Source organism: Chionomys nivalis, chromosome 16 (assembly GCF_950005125.1).
Source record: "Chionomys nivalis chromosome 16, mChiNiv1.1, whole genome shotgun sequence".
Classification (NCBI taxonomy): domain Eukaryota; kingdom Metazoa; phylum Chordata; class Mammalia; order Rodentia; family Cricetidae; genus Chionomys; species Chionomys nivalis.
Genome location: NC_080101.1, coordinates 755,771 through 769,365, shown reverse-complemented (window position 1 = coordinate 769,365; position 13,595 = coordinate 755,771). Strand labels below are relative to the sequence as shown.

The 13,595-nt window shown below is 37.5% G+C and overlaps 1 protein-coding gene across 4 annotated transcripts in view; it reads right to left on the bottom strand.

The window, feature by feature from the left end:
* Positions 1-13,595, bottom strand: part of Cpne3 (copine 3) — a 53,064-nt gene that overhangs the window by 19,423 nt on the left and 20,046 nt on the right. For 3 of the 4 annotated variants that reach the window (XM_057790473.1, XM_057790474.1, XM_057790472.1), the window contains exons 6-8: positions 8,108-8,191; positions 5,624-5,713; positions 842-940 (exon numbers count right to left, since the gene is read on the bottom strand). In XM_057790473.1, coding sequence (XP_057646456.1) covers positions 842-940; positions 5,624-5,713; positions 8,108-8,191 — 273 coding nt within the window. Of the gene's footprint in view, positions 1-841; positions 941-3,949; positions 3,969-5,623; positions 5,714-8,107; positions 8,192-13,595 lie in introns of those variants that run through there. The other variant, XM_057790475.1, reaches the window with a different exon arrangement.

The window sequence follows — 13,595 nt, the reverse complement described above, 5'->3', positions numbered from 1 at the left end:
AAAGTCCATAGTTCTGGGAAAGTCTCTAAATATACTAACCTTGCTTTTGGCTTCTGCAGTTCTGCTTCTGACTCACTGCCCTTGTTTACTGGAGTATGTCAACCCTGAGCATGGCTTTTGTACTTAAAAGCTCACCCTAAGAAAGGGTCAGTGCCACACTTGGATCTCAAACACCAGTGTAGTCACGGGTCTGCTAACCAATTTTTTCTATTGGTTTAAATTCATGTCTGAATAGTTTTAGCTGGTGGATACCCCACAACAAAAACCTTTCCAGGTTTCAAAATCAATGACTATTCCTTGGTTTACCTAAACTTGCACATCAGTGATTCTTGGGCTTCTCCCTAATTTTCAGTATTTTATACTCTGCAGAGAGGGGTAAAGTCCTTCTATGGAAGAATAGGAAGGGTACACATAGAGATCACAGGACATCTGTCTGGCTTAGCCAGCCATGGGGACTCACACCTACCACTGAAGCTGGTTGTGCACTGTCTTTCCTTTGCAGGCATAGCATTGTTTCTCCCAGTACTGGACTATGATGTTTTCCCTTTCAAGCTACAAGAGGAAAGGCTTCTATTCCCAGAGATACACACTGTAATAGTCTGCTTTCTTCCCTGTAGTCTGTAGTGCTCACCTAGCGCTGGTCACCAGTATATAGTCTCCACTCAGTAAGACACGTGCCTCATATATGAATTTTGGATGAATACTAAACAAAATTTAAAAATTTTAAGGCTTAATGCAATATAGAATAGAAACATGATAAACTAATTGCTAAACTAAAGAAAATATAAAATAATAAACAGGTAAACTGCAGCGTTTATGTAATTGCAAAAGTGTAACTTACAGGTGAGTTTCGGGAGGCTTCTTTGAGTTTTGTCATCGTGGTCTGAAATGTTCCAATAAGGTCATGTGATCCATCATTGTCATAATCATAACACTCTACCTGGAATTAAATATAATAAAATATATATTAATCAGCATAATTTTATTAAAAAGTATTGGCTGCAATAAATGTGCCATTTTAATTAAAATAAGGGGAAACCCCTTAATATCAATGTCTAACTGGAGGAACAGGCAGAAACTATCTAGAGTGGTGCTGAACATGTTAAAACCAGAGCTATCCAGAGAACAGGACCTAGACAATAAAAGATGAAATCCACAAACACAGACTCCATTTCACACAAGAAGCAGTCACCAGTTCCTTTACTGTACTCTCTGTGGATGCTGGTAGAAGGCTAAATGCAATTATGTCTAGTCATTCATTTGCTTTACTTAATTATCACTGTGTAGGAGCTAGAAACCAGTATCCTAGCAGCTAAAAAATGACACAACTAAATCCTAGATAATTTAGAGTTACAGGAAATATGCCTGATCAGCTGCACACCATGGCGGCTGGGTTTGTAAGTGCAAGTTAGACATGATATTCAGATTTGGTCTGAAGATTGGAAATCTTACAACACAAAGGAAAACTCTAGCAAAGAGAACAGTCAATTCACTGAAGTATCCATGCTAGGTCACACTCACTCGGTTCCCATGTAAGGAGAAGAAAAAGTAGAGTTCTAGAGTTCTAGCCTTAGATCGGAATCCTACTAAATGCACATACTTCTCCCTCCTTCCTCCCTGTCTGTCTCAGGAAAAAAAGAAAAAGAAAACATTTATTTGCTCCTAGTAGGGTTTTTGTTTGCTTGTTCTGTATATGTTAGCTAGCAGATGGAAGAAAAAGTAAATAATCACTAGAATGCTAGAACTTTTCAATGGGAAAATAAGGTGCTGTGTTCAAGGCAAGCTGTATTCAGGGTAAGCTGAAAATCAATTACAGGGATGTAAATTTCTAATAAAGTTTCAACACATCAATTCATTTACATGGAAATTTAATGTCTACACAGTGTGCATTCTCTAGACAGACCTAAGAGTTACACAGAATGGAGATGCTGTTCTATTATTCCCATTTTTAAGAAATGGAACTTGAAGGAATTAAGTACAAACCCCAACAGATGCATTTTGTATGGTGAGCAACAGGAACAAAGTAAAATCTTTTTTACACAGGAGACTGTGCTTCAAAGCAGAAGCTTCTAACAAGAAGCATCTGCATCTCCTTGGTGAGCGCTCCACCAGGCTTCCAGCTTCATGAAGTTGTAGTGAGTCACCAAGGTACATGCTCATCTGGCAGAATGATGGTTTTCTTCTCAGTTCTACACACTGACTGCTTTTTATAACTGGATGTCTTAGCTAGGGTTTCTACTGCTGAGATAAACACTAGGACCAAGATCCGTGTGGGGAGAGAAAGGTTTATTTCACTTCCACATCACTGTTTATCATCAAAAGAAGTCAGGACAGAAACTCAAACAAGGCAGGAACCTGGAGGCAGGAGCTGATGCTGAGGCTATGGAAGGGAATTCCTTACTGGCCTGCTCCTCATGGCTTGTTCAGCCTGCTTTCTTATGGAACCCAGGACCAGCTGCCCACGGGTGGCACCATCCACAGTGAGCTGAGCCCTTCCACATCACTCATCAATCAAGAAAAGGCACCACAGTCTCGCCCACAGGCCAATCTGGTGTAGGCATTTTTCTCAAATGAGATCTCCTCTTTCAAACGACTCTAGTGTGTGTCAAGCTGACATAAGACTAGTCAGTACACTGGAAGTCTTCCACTCATTACTCGTATTTTCATTATCCTTCAGATAGACTTAAAATCGATCAATTTCAATCAAAACAGGCACATTTTTACCCATGACTAAGTCTGACAGTTTGACTCCTGCCCTACATATTCAATACCCAATTTTATTTATTTCTTTTTTATTTTTAGTTTTTTGAGACAGGGTTTCTCTGTAGCTTTGGAGCCTGTCCTGTAACTAGCTTTTGTAGACCAGGCTGGCCTCGAATTCAGAGAGATCCACCTGTCTCTGCCTCCTGAGTGTTGGGATTAAAGGCATGTTCCACCACTTCCCAGCTTCAATACCCAATTTTAAATCAACAGCCTTTATCTGACTAACATTGTCAAGGGAAAAAATAAATAATTGATTTTTTTTCTTAAAGGAAGCAAAGTCTCAAGAAAGCAGAAAACAATTATCTTAATGCTTGAATGAGATCACTTTTAGCAGACTGTTTTCTTTTCGGGGGGAGGGAGGATCGAGACAGGGTTTCTCTGGAGCCTGCCCTGGAACGCGTTCTGTAGACAGACTGGCCTTGAACTCACAGAGATCTGCCTATCTCTGCCTCCCAGTGCTGGGATTAAAGGCGCGTGCCACCACCGACCAGCTAGCAGACATTCTTACACTACAGCAAAATAAAATTTTACATTTAAATTCCATGGAAAGAACATCGATTTACATATGAGTCAAATAGAACTTTAATATGATAAGATTTAATTAGACCTTAGTAAGGGCTAAAATGTTTTTTAAAAGTTTAGACCAATTAAAACTTTAAGAAGCAGAAAATACATCTTTAACATCTCCAGTGCAGGATGTGCAGACAAGGCTGAGGTGGGATGAGTCACACCACTTCTCTTCCTTTTCGAGAATTTAAACACCAGTACTATTCACTACTTAAGCAACAGTACCTGAAGAACTTGTGAAATTTAAATGTCTGCATATATACATAAGAGTATATGTATATATGCAAAAACTGCACACACCACTTCAGGCAAGGTGGGAGCATGCACAATTGTTTCTCTCATCCTCTGAAAGCAGTGAATGCTAGATGACAACACAGCGATGGACCACAGAAGATTCTGACTTTATTCTCTGCTCTGCAGTTCTTCACCAGACCTTTAAGGAACTTCCAAACAGTGTGTAAACTGTACATGTGACCTGTCTGATACTGCAGAGAACACAGAGCTAGAGAAGTAAAGGGAGTGATGATGTGGAGAACCAAGTGAGTTTAACTAACAGCAAACTAAGAGACTTAAGAATGGAGACATTTATCAGACGAAGCACAGAAAATCATTTACTTACTATAACAAATTGGCCCTGCAAGCATGCCACTGTGAGCAAAAAAATGTTTTAGAGACATGATTTTGTTGTTAATTTGTCAGAAACAATCAAATAGGCGTGGTATAGACTTCTGCCCTCTCTAGATTTGTCTTTAAATTAGAATTTGTAGCTACTCAGTAACATTTATATAATTTACAGTATAATTATGTATTTATGCCATACCTGTATTGACATATACACTGTTCTTTGACATGTCATTGTTCTTTGACACATACAAATCACACTTAACAATAACTTTTTAAAATCTCTCATAAGCTAGGGACAACTCCCTCTGAAGCTCAGAAAAATAACAGCAGCACTTCTGCTGCTATTTTACCTTTTACAATGTTTTCACTTTCAATATTCTATCTTTACCCTCTCGTAGAGTAGAAATTATACTTTATTGGCAAGGGGTTAGGTGACCTGTTAACATCCTTTACCTGGTTAAAGAGTTAAATAAAGATGTCAGCTGTGGTCTGACTCCAAATCATGCTGTTATGTTAGGTTATGTTGTTTCCTATCGTCTTTCCTGTTTTTACTGTATTAATTACAATAAAAAAAACAACAATACCTTCATCTATTGAGGTGTAAGGGTAAGAAAGTTTTTTAGAAGGACTTATGTTAAGGCAGACTCAGGGTCGAGGAGACAGCTCAGGAGAACCTGAGTTTGATCCTCAGACAGAAACTCACCTATAAAAAAGAGAGTGTGTTGGTGTTTTACACACACACACACACAGAGTGTTTGAAGTTTGTGTGTGTTCACTGGCTGGTTGGTTGGGGTTTGGCTTTGTTTTTACCTACAAATAAAATATTTAAAATAACCGTGGAGATGTGATCTGCTTTTCTTTGTCCCTACAATTCCTCCTCTGTTTTTCTGCATAACAATAGGAAGGCTCTGAGATCTCAAAATAACTAACATCTACTATTATTTTCAAAGTATACACTATAGGCAAAGAACGTAATCAATGCTTCATATTTGCTAAGCAAAAGAATTTCATTATAAAGAAGACTTAAAATTTGTTAAAATAAAAATAATGCTGCACCCTTAAGCATTAAGCCAACATATTAGACAACAACATAGTCAAATGCATATGCCTGTAGAATCATTTATTTAACAAAATGCTACCTTACATATTAACTTTAGAAGGCAGGTAAAAAATGTATTCACCTATAGTAGGTATACACAGTGTCTGAGTTGTTGTAGTGTACCCTGGGTTTTGACTTGACAATGGTGTTAAAGGTGACATCATTCAGTAGATACTGCATGAGTTTTGAATTTTAATCTTTTCTGTGCTAGTAACATGTGATGATTTTCTTGTAACGTTGGGCAGTGGCAGCAAGCCAAACTTGCCAGTCAGCATAGGAGCACCATGGTAAATACCAACACTTAACAGTACTGGGTGGGTGTAATTTGGTAACTTAGGTGTATTAAATGCATTTTAACATCATTTCTTCCCTCCCACACTCCCTTTTCCTCCCTTCTTTCCTTTCTCCCTCCCTCCCCTCAAATAAACACAGGGCCTCAAGATCACTAAGCAATGCTCTAAACAAGCTACACCTCTAGTCTAATTTATGAGGATTTGCATTTATAATGGGTTTACCAGGACGTAATCCCATAGCAAACTACAGAACACCTGAGTAGTAATTTCAAATTACCTTAATGGTTTTGTCCATATCTCCATAGCACAGAGAGTTAAGAGAGATTTTAAAAGGCTTCCACACAGGATTCAGGTTGTTTTTTATGACCTGTAAAGATTAAAGGCTCCATTAGAACACGCAGTTCATCAGAATCTTTCTCTTGCCTTTCCTGGGTTCCTGTGACATTCTTACCACTCATCCCCATTCTATCACTCAACAATTTCCAAAAAAAAAGTAGGATTACATTTTATAATCATTATATGGTAAGTAAAATAAATTGTCCAACTGTAGTACATTCTGAGTAAAGAAGAAAGGTGTTTGAGAAATATATCTACCTAAATAACAATGTATACTTATAAATGGTAGCTTGTGGATTTTTTTTGAAGCCAGGCATTTCACCATAGTCCCAGAGGATCAAAAAAATAGAGCAAGATAATGATGAATTTTGTGGGTCCTGGGGAAATAGCTCTGCAGTTAAAAGCAGTGGACCCAGGTTTGATTCCCAGCACCCACATAGTGGCTCACAACCATCTGTCACTCTTATACTAAGGCATCCAATGCCCTCTTCTGGCCTTCATGGGTAACTACATGAACAAGGTATACAGGCATACATGCAAGTAAAACACCAATATACACTTAAAAAATTAAAAACATAAATCTTGATGTGTTGAACATGAATTAGAAAATTAAATCTAGATTCTGAATTTTTAAATTTCAATATTACATATTACGTAGACATATGAATGTATTCTTATTTTGACCATTGAAAAAGGCTGAAAGCTACAACACCCTAGTATAGACCTAGCACTCAGATCTCAATTTCTACTGAGTATGGTAAGAACTGGCCCCTTCTAACTCTGAGACAGAATAAAATATAAACCCTATCGATGCTAGAAAAAACCCAGGATGCATCTGCATCCCTCATCAAATCTGGATTTAAGCAGTACAAATATTAATGTATGATGACAATTTGTGTGTTTACAATGATAAAGACGAATATGTGGTAATGCAGGTATAAAGACTGCAGTGGTTTATACAAGATGTCTCCCACAGTCAAGGACATTTGAAAATTTATTTTCCTATTGGTACTACTGTTTAGGTAGGTTTAGGAATGTGACTTTGCTAGGGAAGCATGCCCACTGGAAGCAGGCTTTAATGTTTCAAAGACACACAACGTTGCCAGTTCACATTCTCTACTTCCTGCTTGAGGTTCAGATGTAAGCTCTTAGCTTCCACCTCCAGTACCCAAGCCTCCACTCTTCCATGATGAACTCTCTTCTTTCCGTCTGAAACTGTAAACCCAGAGAAACTCTTCCTCCAATGAGCTGCCTTCATCATGGTGTTTTATCACAGCACTGGAAGAGTAACTAATACAGTGGTGATATGAGGAAAACAAAAATTACTATTGTATAGCCCCAATGGAATTGGTTAAAGAGCAAGGATCATCAATGGTGCCTGAAACCACTGGACAAAATGCTAGAGAAAATTAATCTCTACAAATAACTTATAAATGGAAAACATAGGACTTTATGATTCTCAGAGCTTATGGTTACCATCTTAAACAAACTGCCTGACATCATCAGCACTGTGTAGTCTGAACACCATGAAGATTGAACATATGGAAGATTCCTGACATAATGTTTGATGTGGATGTAGTTGTGAACAAAAACACAAGAATCCATTCTAGTCTCAGTAATTCAAGCTGTACTATGACATGAAAGTATAGGCAGGTAAAAATAAGCTTTTAACTGGGAGCCAATTGGAAATGTAAAATCTGAGCCTACCCTTGAACCTAGACAAGACACATCTTTATAAAATGTGCTTGACACTGAGGAAATCTAAGCATGAATTGCACTCAGAATTGCATTAGTAAATCAATGGTAATTTCCTTAGGTACAGTGATATAGCATGCTCTTATTCTTTTAAGGCAGGGTCTCACTATGTAGGCCTGGCTGGCCTGGAAGTTAATTTGTAGACAAAGGTAGTTCATAGGGATCTGTGTGCCTCCAGAGTACTGATATTAAAGGTGTGTATCCTCACTCCTGGTTGCCTTTACTTCCGAAAGTACCTATGTAACATTTAAAGGGAATTGAGATGCTTGTAGTTTACATCAGGATGGCTTTCCAAAAGAAAAATAAATTGTCTTCCTAAGTATGTGCGTGTGTATGACAGAGATAGAGAGAACAAGCAAGAACACATTTAGTATTCTTTATACAATTTAAAGTTTTCCAAAAATGAAAATAAGCAGTGTGTCTTTTTTAAGAAAAAAGAGTAAGCAAATGAGTATACTGATGTATCTCTGGTTGCATATATACTTGAATTAAAATGAATATTATCCCTGAGTTCGAGGCCAACCTGGTATACACAGTAAGTTCCAGAACAGGCAAGGTTATGTGAAAGACCATGTTCCAAATTTAAAATATATATGGGGGAGGGGGTAAAATTCTTACTATAATAATGTCAAAGAAAACAACTATTCTACTTTTAGATTCAAGTACTTACCTCTGTTCGGTGAACCATCAGCCAGTGACCATCTGATGTCTGTTTGTGAAACTCCAAGTATGGATCTGACTTTCCAAACAGATCCTATATTTAAACAAACAGTTTTCACTCTCTTATTAAACCCTGTGTGAACACACCTTATACATGATTATATACATACAAAACCTCACAGGTCCAACTCCATAATGCAGATATACTGGTTGTAAATATCAATCCCATCATCTCTAATGCTAACTTAAAAATGTGTAGAAATATACTAGGGATGAATATTAAGGCATTTGTGATGAATAATCCTGAATATCAAAAACATGGTACTTTAAAATATGTTGATAAAGTGTGTTTTTGCTTAATGTCAGCACTTTAAGTTTCTATTCACATAGTATTAAATACAAATATATACCCCAAACATTAATCATATCAACTCTACGACAGACAGGGCAGTTAGCCATGGGAAGGGAGACTAGAAGGTCTTAATACCCTTTCCAGAGTACACATATTTTATTAAATGATAGATTTGGGCTTTAACTTTGTATCTCTTCCTTCCATATCTGACTCCCTTTCATCAATTCTAACCAAATGTTTTTCTTCACACAAAGGAGCAGAGGTATATATAGAGTATATAGCAGAAATCAAAAGCACAAACTGTATCTTCGCTACCTCTATACCTCACCACAGTATTCCTATACAAGGCTTAGGCACAGTGAGGTCTCTAAAGTGTTTATTCCTTGTCTTCATCACATGCAGATAAAATACTGTCATGACGTATAATCTACTCCATACGGTTAAATCCAGCCATATGCTGATGTTACTTCTGCGTATCTTCATTTTGAAACATATATATTGCTACGTTCATATTACTTAGTGTTTTTAAAAGTAGATGGCACTTCTTAATACCTCAAGTAATACATGTAGATTTATCACTGTACTGAAGGTATATTTAGTCTTAAACTAGCCTCAGTATTTAATTAAGACCTAAGTTAGGGTTGGAAAGATTGTTCAATCATTAAGAGCACCTGCAGCTCTTTTAGATGTCCCTGATTCAGTTCACAGCACCCACATCAGGCAGCGCTAATGCCTGGTAACTTCATTTCCAGGGATCCAACTCCCTATTCTTCATCTGTGGGTACCAGGAATAAACAAGGTGCACACACACATATGTAGGCACTCAAGATGTACACATAAAATATAAACAAAATAAAATCTTTTTCTTTAAAGACTTATGATAGGACTATTTCTCTTTCGAGCAAGTTTAATGTCAAACAAATAACATATTTTGGTTCAGTGAAAAATAATACAGTGACTACAGGGAACTAGTTTTTAACCTTATCTCTAAGAATCTTAAGTCAATGAAAGAAATTTTTTGTGCTTATTTTTTACAACTGATAAGAGTCTTAACACATAAGTTAACTTTAAAAAGAACACACATTACATGCTTTGTGACTTATCTGAAAATAATCCCATGGTAAAGGCAAAGCATGCATTCTTAATAGCATTTTGAAGGTCAAAAAGCAGCCCTTGTTTAAAGTTCATTAACTTGTCCATATTAATATTAATGCAAAAGGTAAAGATTCTTGACTGACACCTAGGATATGGTAAAGTAAAAAAAAAAAAAAATGGGATGAAAGAAGCATGTGTCAAACACAGTCCAAGAATGGAGACATGCGAGGGAATTCTGAGTGCTTGTGAGAAAGCTCCAAGAAAACAAAACAAGTCTTGTGACCTCAGTTTCTTCAAAAACACAGAATTGTTCTTGGAATGTATTTTTGTGCTCCTCCCAGGTAGAGCAGATAGAAATGAGTTTACTTCAGGTGGTGTTATTCATATGACTTTATGGAAAAACATACTTTTGCTATGTGTGGCTTGTCCTTATGACTGAAAGCCTTACTTACATGATTTTTCTTAAGCCTCAGAGTATAAATTGTCTGATGCTCTGAATAATGTTGGTTATTGAATTTATTCTGCCTCAGTTTTAGGTCCTACTCTCTCAGGTTCACACCGCCAACTGGAGCAGTAAATAGTATGTACCTCCTGAACTAGATTACTTAAGGGCTGGGAGTAGATAACATAAATATAAACCCAAACACAATTATGCAAATATATAGAGAATATGGACAAACATACAAGTACTCGTATGTGTAAACTCCTATGTGTATAGGTATGTTCACATATGTATAAGTTTGTGCACATCTATGTATGTATGTATGTGCACATACACACATGTAAAATCTTAGTGCTTATGAAGTTAAAGTCACGAAATATAAACGTTTGAAAATATTGTTTATAGGAAAACCAAGAACAGAGCAAAACAGAAAGATTTAGAAAGAGAAACTAAATCTCTTGGATATACTTTGTTTTACAGATTTAGTTTGAAATCACGGGGCTTGTTTCTTTAGAGACAGGTGTTACCTGCTTCCTGAGTGTCAAGTCTACAAGTATTGTGCCACACTTGATTAAATTACAGTGTAACGATTTTCTCTGTGTGTGTATGTGGTGATGAAGACTATACTAGAGCCATAACAGACTAGGTAAACATTCCACCACTGAACCATACACCAATTTTTACATGATTTTAAATCAAAGCTTTTTTTAAGCAATCCCTAATAACAAGTGCAAAATGAAATCGTATGTCACTGTGACAGAGATTAATTATTTCATTAAAATGTAAGAATTTAACTCCACCTGAGTGGAATACATATCCCTCAGCTCACACTGTAGTTCAAGAACTGTTACTTATACCATTGATACTTTGTTCTGAAATAAGTAGTAAGTAAAAAACAATATGTGACTGTGTTAATATCATTAAGAATTATGATTTTTAGCATAAAAGAGGTAGAATAACAAAAGAAGTAAATCCCTGTGAGTGTGTATATGAATTTTAAATATTTGTGTAAATTATGATTTAGTTCTTTTTATTTTTGAGATCAGGTCTAACTACGTAGTCAAACTAGTCTCAAACTCAGGAGCCTCCTGCCTCAGCTGAGTGCTGGTATTACAGGCATGCACCACTATACCTGGCCATTTAGTTTTACTCAAAACAAAAAAAAAATGTCAGGCATCAGGCATACTAGCACATGCTTTTAAACACAGCACTTGGGAGGCAGAGTCAGGCAGAGTTCGGTGAGTTTGAAGCCAGCCTGGTTTACATAGTGAGTTCCTGGATGACATATAGAGACCCTGCATCAAAACAAGCAAACAAACAAGCAAACAACCAACCTTCTTTCCTATCAGGCATGGTGGCTCACAGCTATAATCTCAGTACTTGGGAGACAGAAGCAGGAGGACTGTCATGAGTTTGAAGTAAATAAAGAAAAAAAAAGAGCTAGAAAAATTTAAAAACCAGTGGGGGCGGAGAGCTGGAGACAAAATGGCTCAACAGTTAGGACACTTGCTGTGCAGCCATGGACCAGAGTTAGGATCCCAGCATACAAAACCAGGCCTCACAGACATTTGTAACTCTAGATCTGAGGGATCCATTGCCACATGTGCACAGACAGGCAGATAAATTCACACACACATACACACACACACACACACACTTAACCTTAGGTACTTTCTCTGGATCTGTATACTAAAAGGGCCTAGAAACAAACCATGAGTGACAGCAATAGCAAATGGTAAGAGCCCCTCTTCCCCAGCGTGGTCCCAAATGCACAACCACTAAAAGGAGACCAGGCTCTTTTTAAAGTGCCAGTCTGGGGCAAAAATTACATAAAATTAACTTTGAATACCATGTCACCTGATGGATAAGGGGACTATCTACAGATTCCTCTTTGTACCAAAGGGTCTCCAACATAAGGCTGAGAGTGGGATAATTTGAATATCAACCAAAATTCTCTTGTTGTAGTTAGCAATTATTGTTTAAATCTATGAGTATGGGCCGGGCGGTGGTGGCGCACGCCTTTAATCCCAGCACTTGGAGGCAGAGGCAGGTGGATCTCTGTGAGTTCGAGACCAGCCTGGTCTGATGGAGGAGTTACTTTCATTTAATAAAGAAACTGCCTTGGCCCATTTATAGGCCAGCCCTTAGGTGGGTGGAGTAAACAGACAGAATGCTGGGAGAAAGAAGCCGAGTCAGGGAGTCGCCATGATTCTCCTACTCCAGACAGATGCAGGTTAAGATCTCCCTGGTAAGCCACCTCGTGGGGCTACACAGAATATCAGAAATGGGTTAGATCAATATGTAAGAGCTAGCCAATAGGAGGCTAGAACTAATGGGCAAAGCAGTGTTTAAAAGAATACAGTTTCCGTGTAATTATTTCGGGGCATAAGCCATGCGGGCAGCCGGGTGCCGGGGACGCAGCCCCACTGCTTGTATTACAACACTGGTCTACAAGAGCTAGTTCCAGGACAGACTCCAAAACCACAGAGAAACCCTGTCTCGAAAAACCAAAAAAAAAAAAAAAAAAAAAAATTAATAAATAAATCTATGAGTATGTAGTTACTTAAAGAATAAAATAAAACAACAAAATTAGCAGTCATATCTGGAGGATGCTAGGGAACCAACTTATTCAGGGAAAAAGATGTATACAAAAGGTATCAAATGTTTTGTCTTTCCTGTATAGAACATACTTCAATGATAAATAATCAACAGACAAATATTGGGGCTGGATAGATGGTTCAGCACTTAAGTGTACTTGTTACCCTTACAGAGGACCCAGGTTCAATTTCCAGCACTCATGTGACTCACAACCACTCATAACTCCAGTTCCTGGGGGAACTGAACATCTCTTCTAACCACCACAGGCTTCATGCACACACTGTGCACACACATACACATAGGCAAAAGACATACGTGCATAAAATAAAATAAACAAATCTCATAACACACCACGAGAGAGAGAGAGAGAGAGAGAGAGAGAGAGAGAGAGAGAGAGAGAGAGGGAAGTATTTACTTTGGGGAAATGTCTCTCTATAGAAACATTCTTACTAGGAAATGAAGCTCTGGTAGAGTAATACCACTGTTTCGGAGACCTGTAAGATAATATATGTAGGGAGCTATCATCAATAGGCATTAAAATCACCGAAACTTTTAACTTAGTATTAAGCACCTGGTGGAGTGACACATCACAACTGATGAAAATTAGCAATTCAAGATATCATCAGACAAGCTCACTGAAATCAGAAGAGAATAAACCAAGAGAAATGATGCCACAAGGATTTATTTAGCCATATGTTGAATGTACAGACTTCTATAGGAAAAAGGAATCTGTTTCCTAAATGGATGGATGGACAGATGAATGGATGTGGGGTGGGGAAGGAAGGAAGAAGGGAGTGAGGGACAGAAAGCAAGAAAAGAAAGACATTACAAAGAATTTATAGATAAAAAATTATCTTAACAGGTATTTTAAATAATTACACTTTAAAGGGTCTTTATAAACAAACCAAAATATTCATGCTCAAAATGACATGGTGTCTGGGAAGAGAGAAAATGTTATAGATAGGAGATAGTTGCTTTTTTTTTTTTTTTTTTTTTTTAAGACAGGGTTTT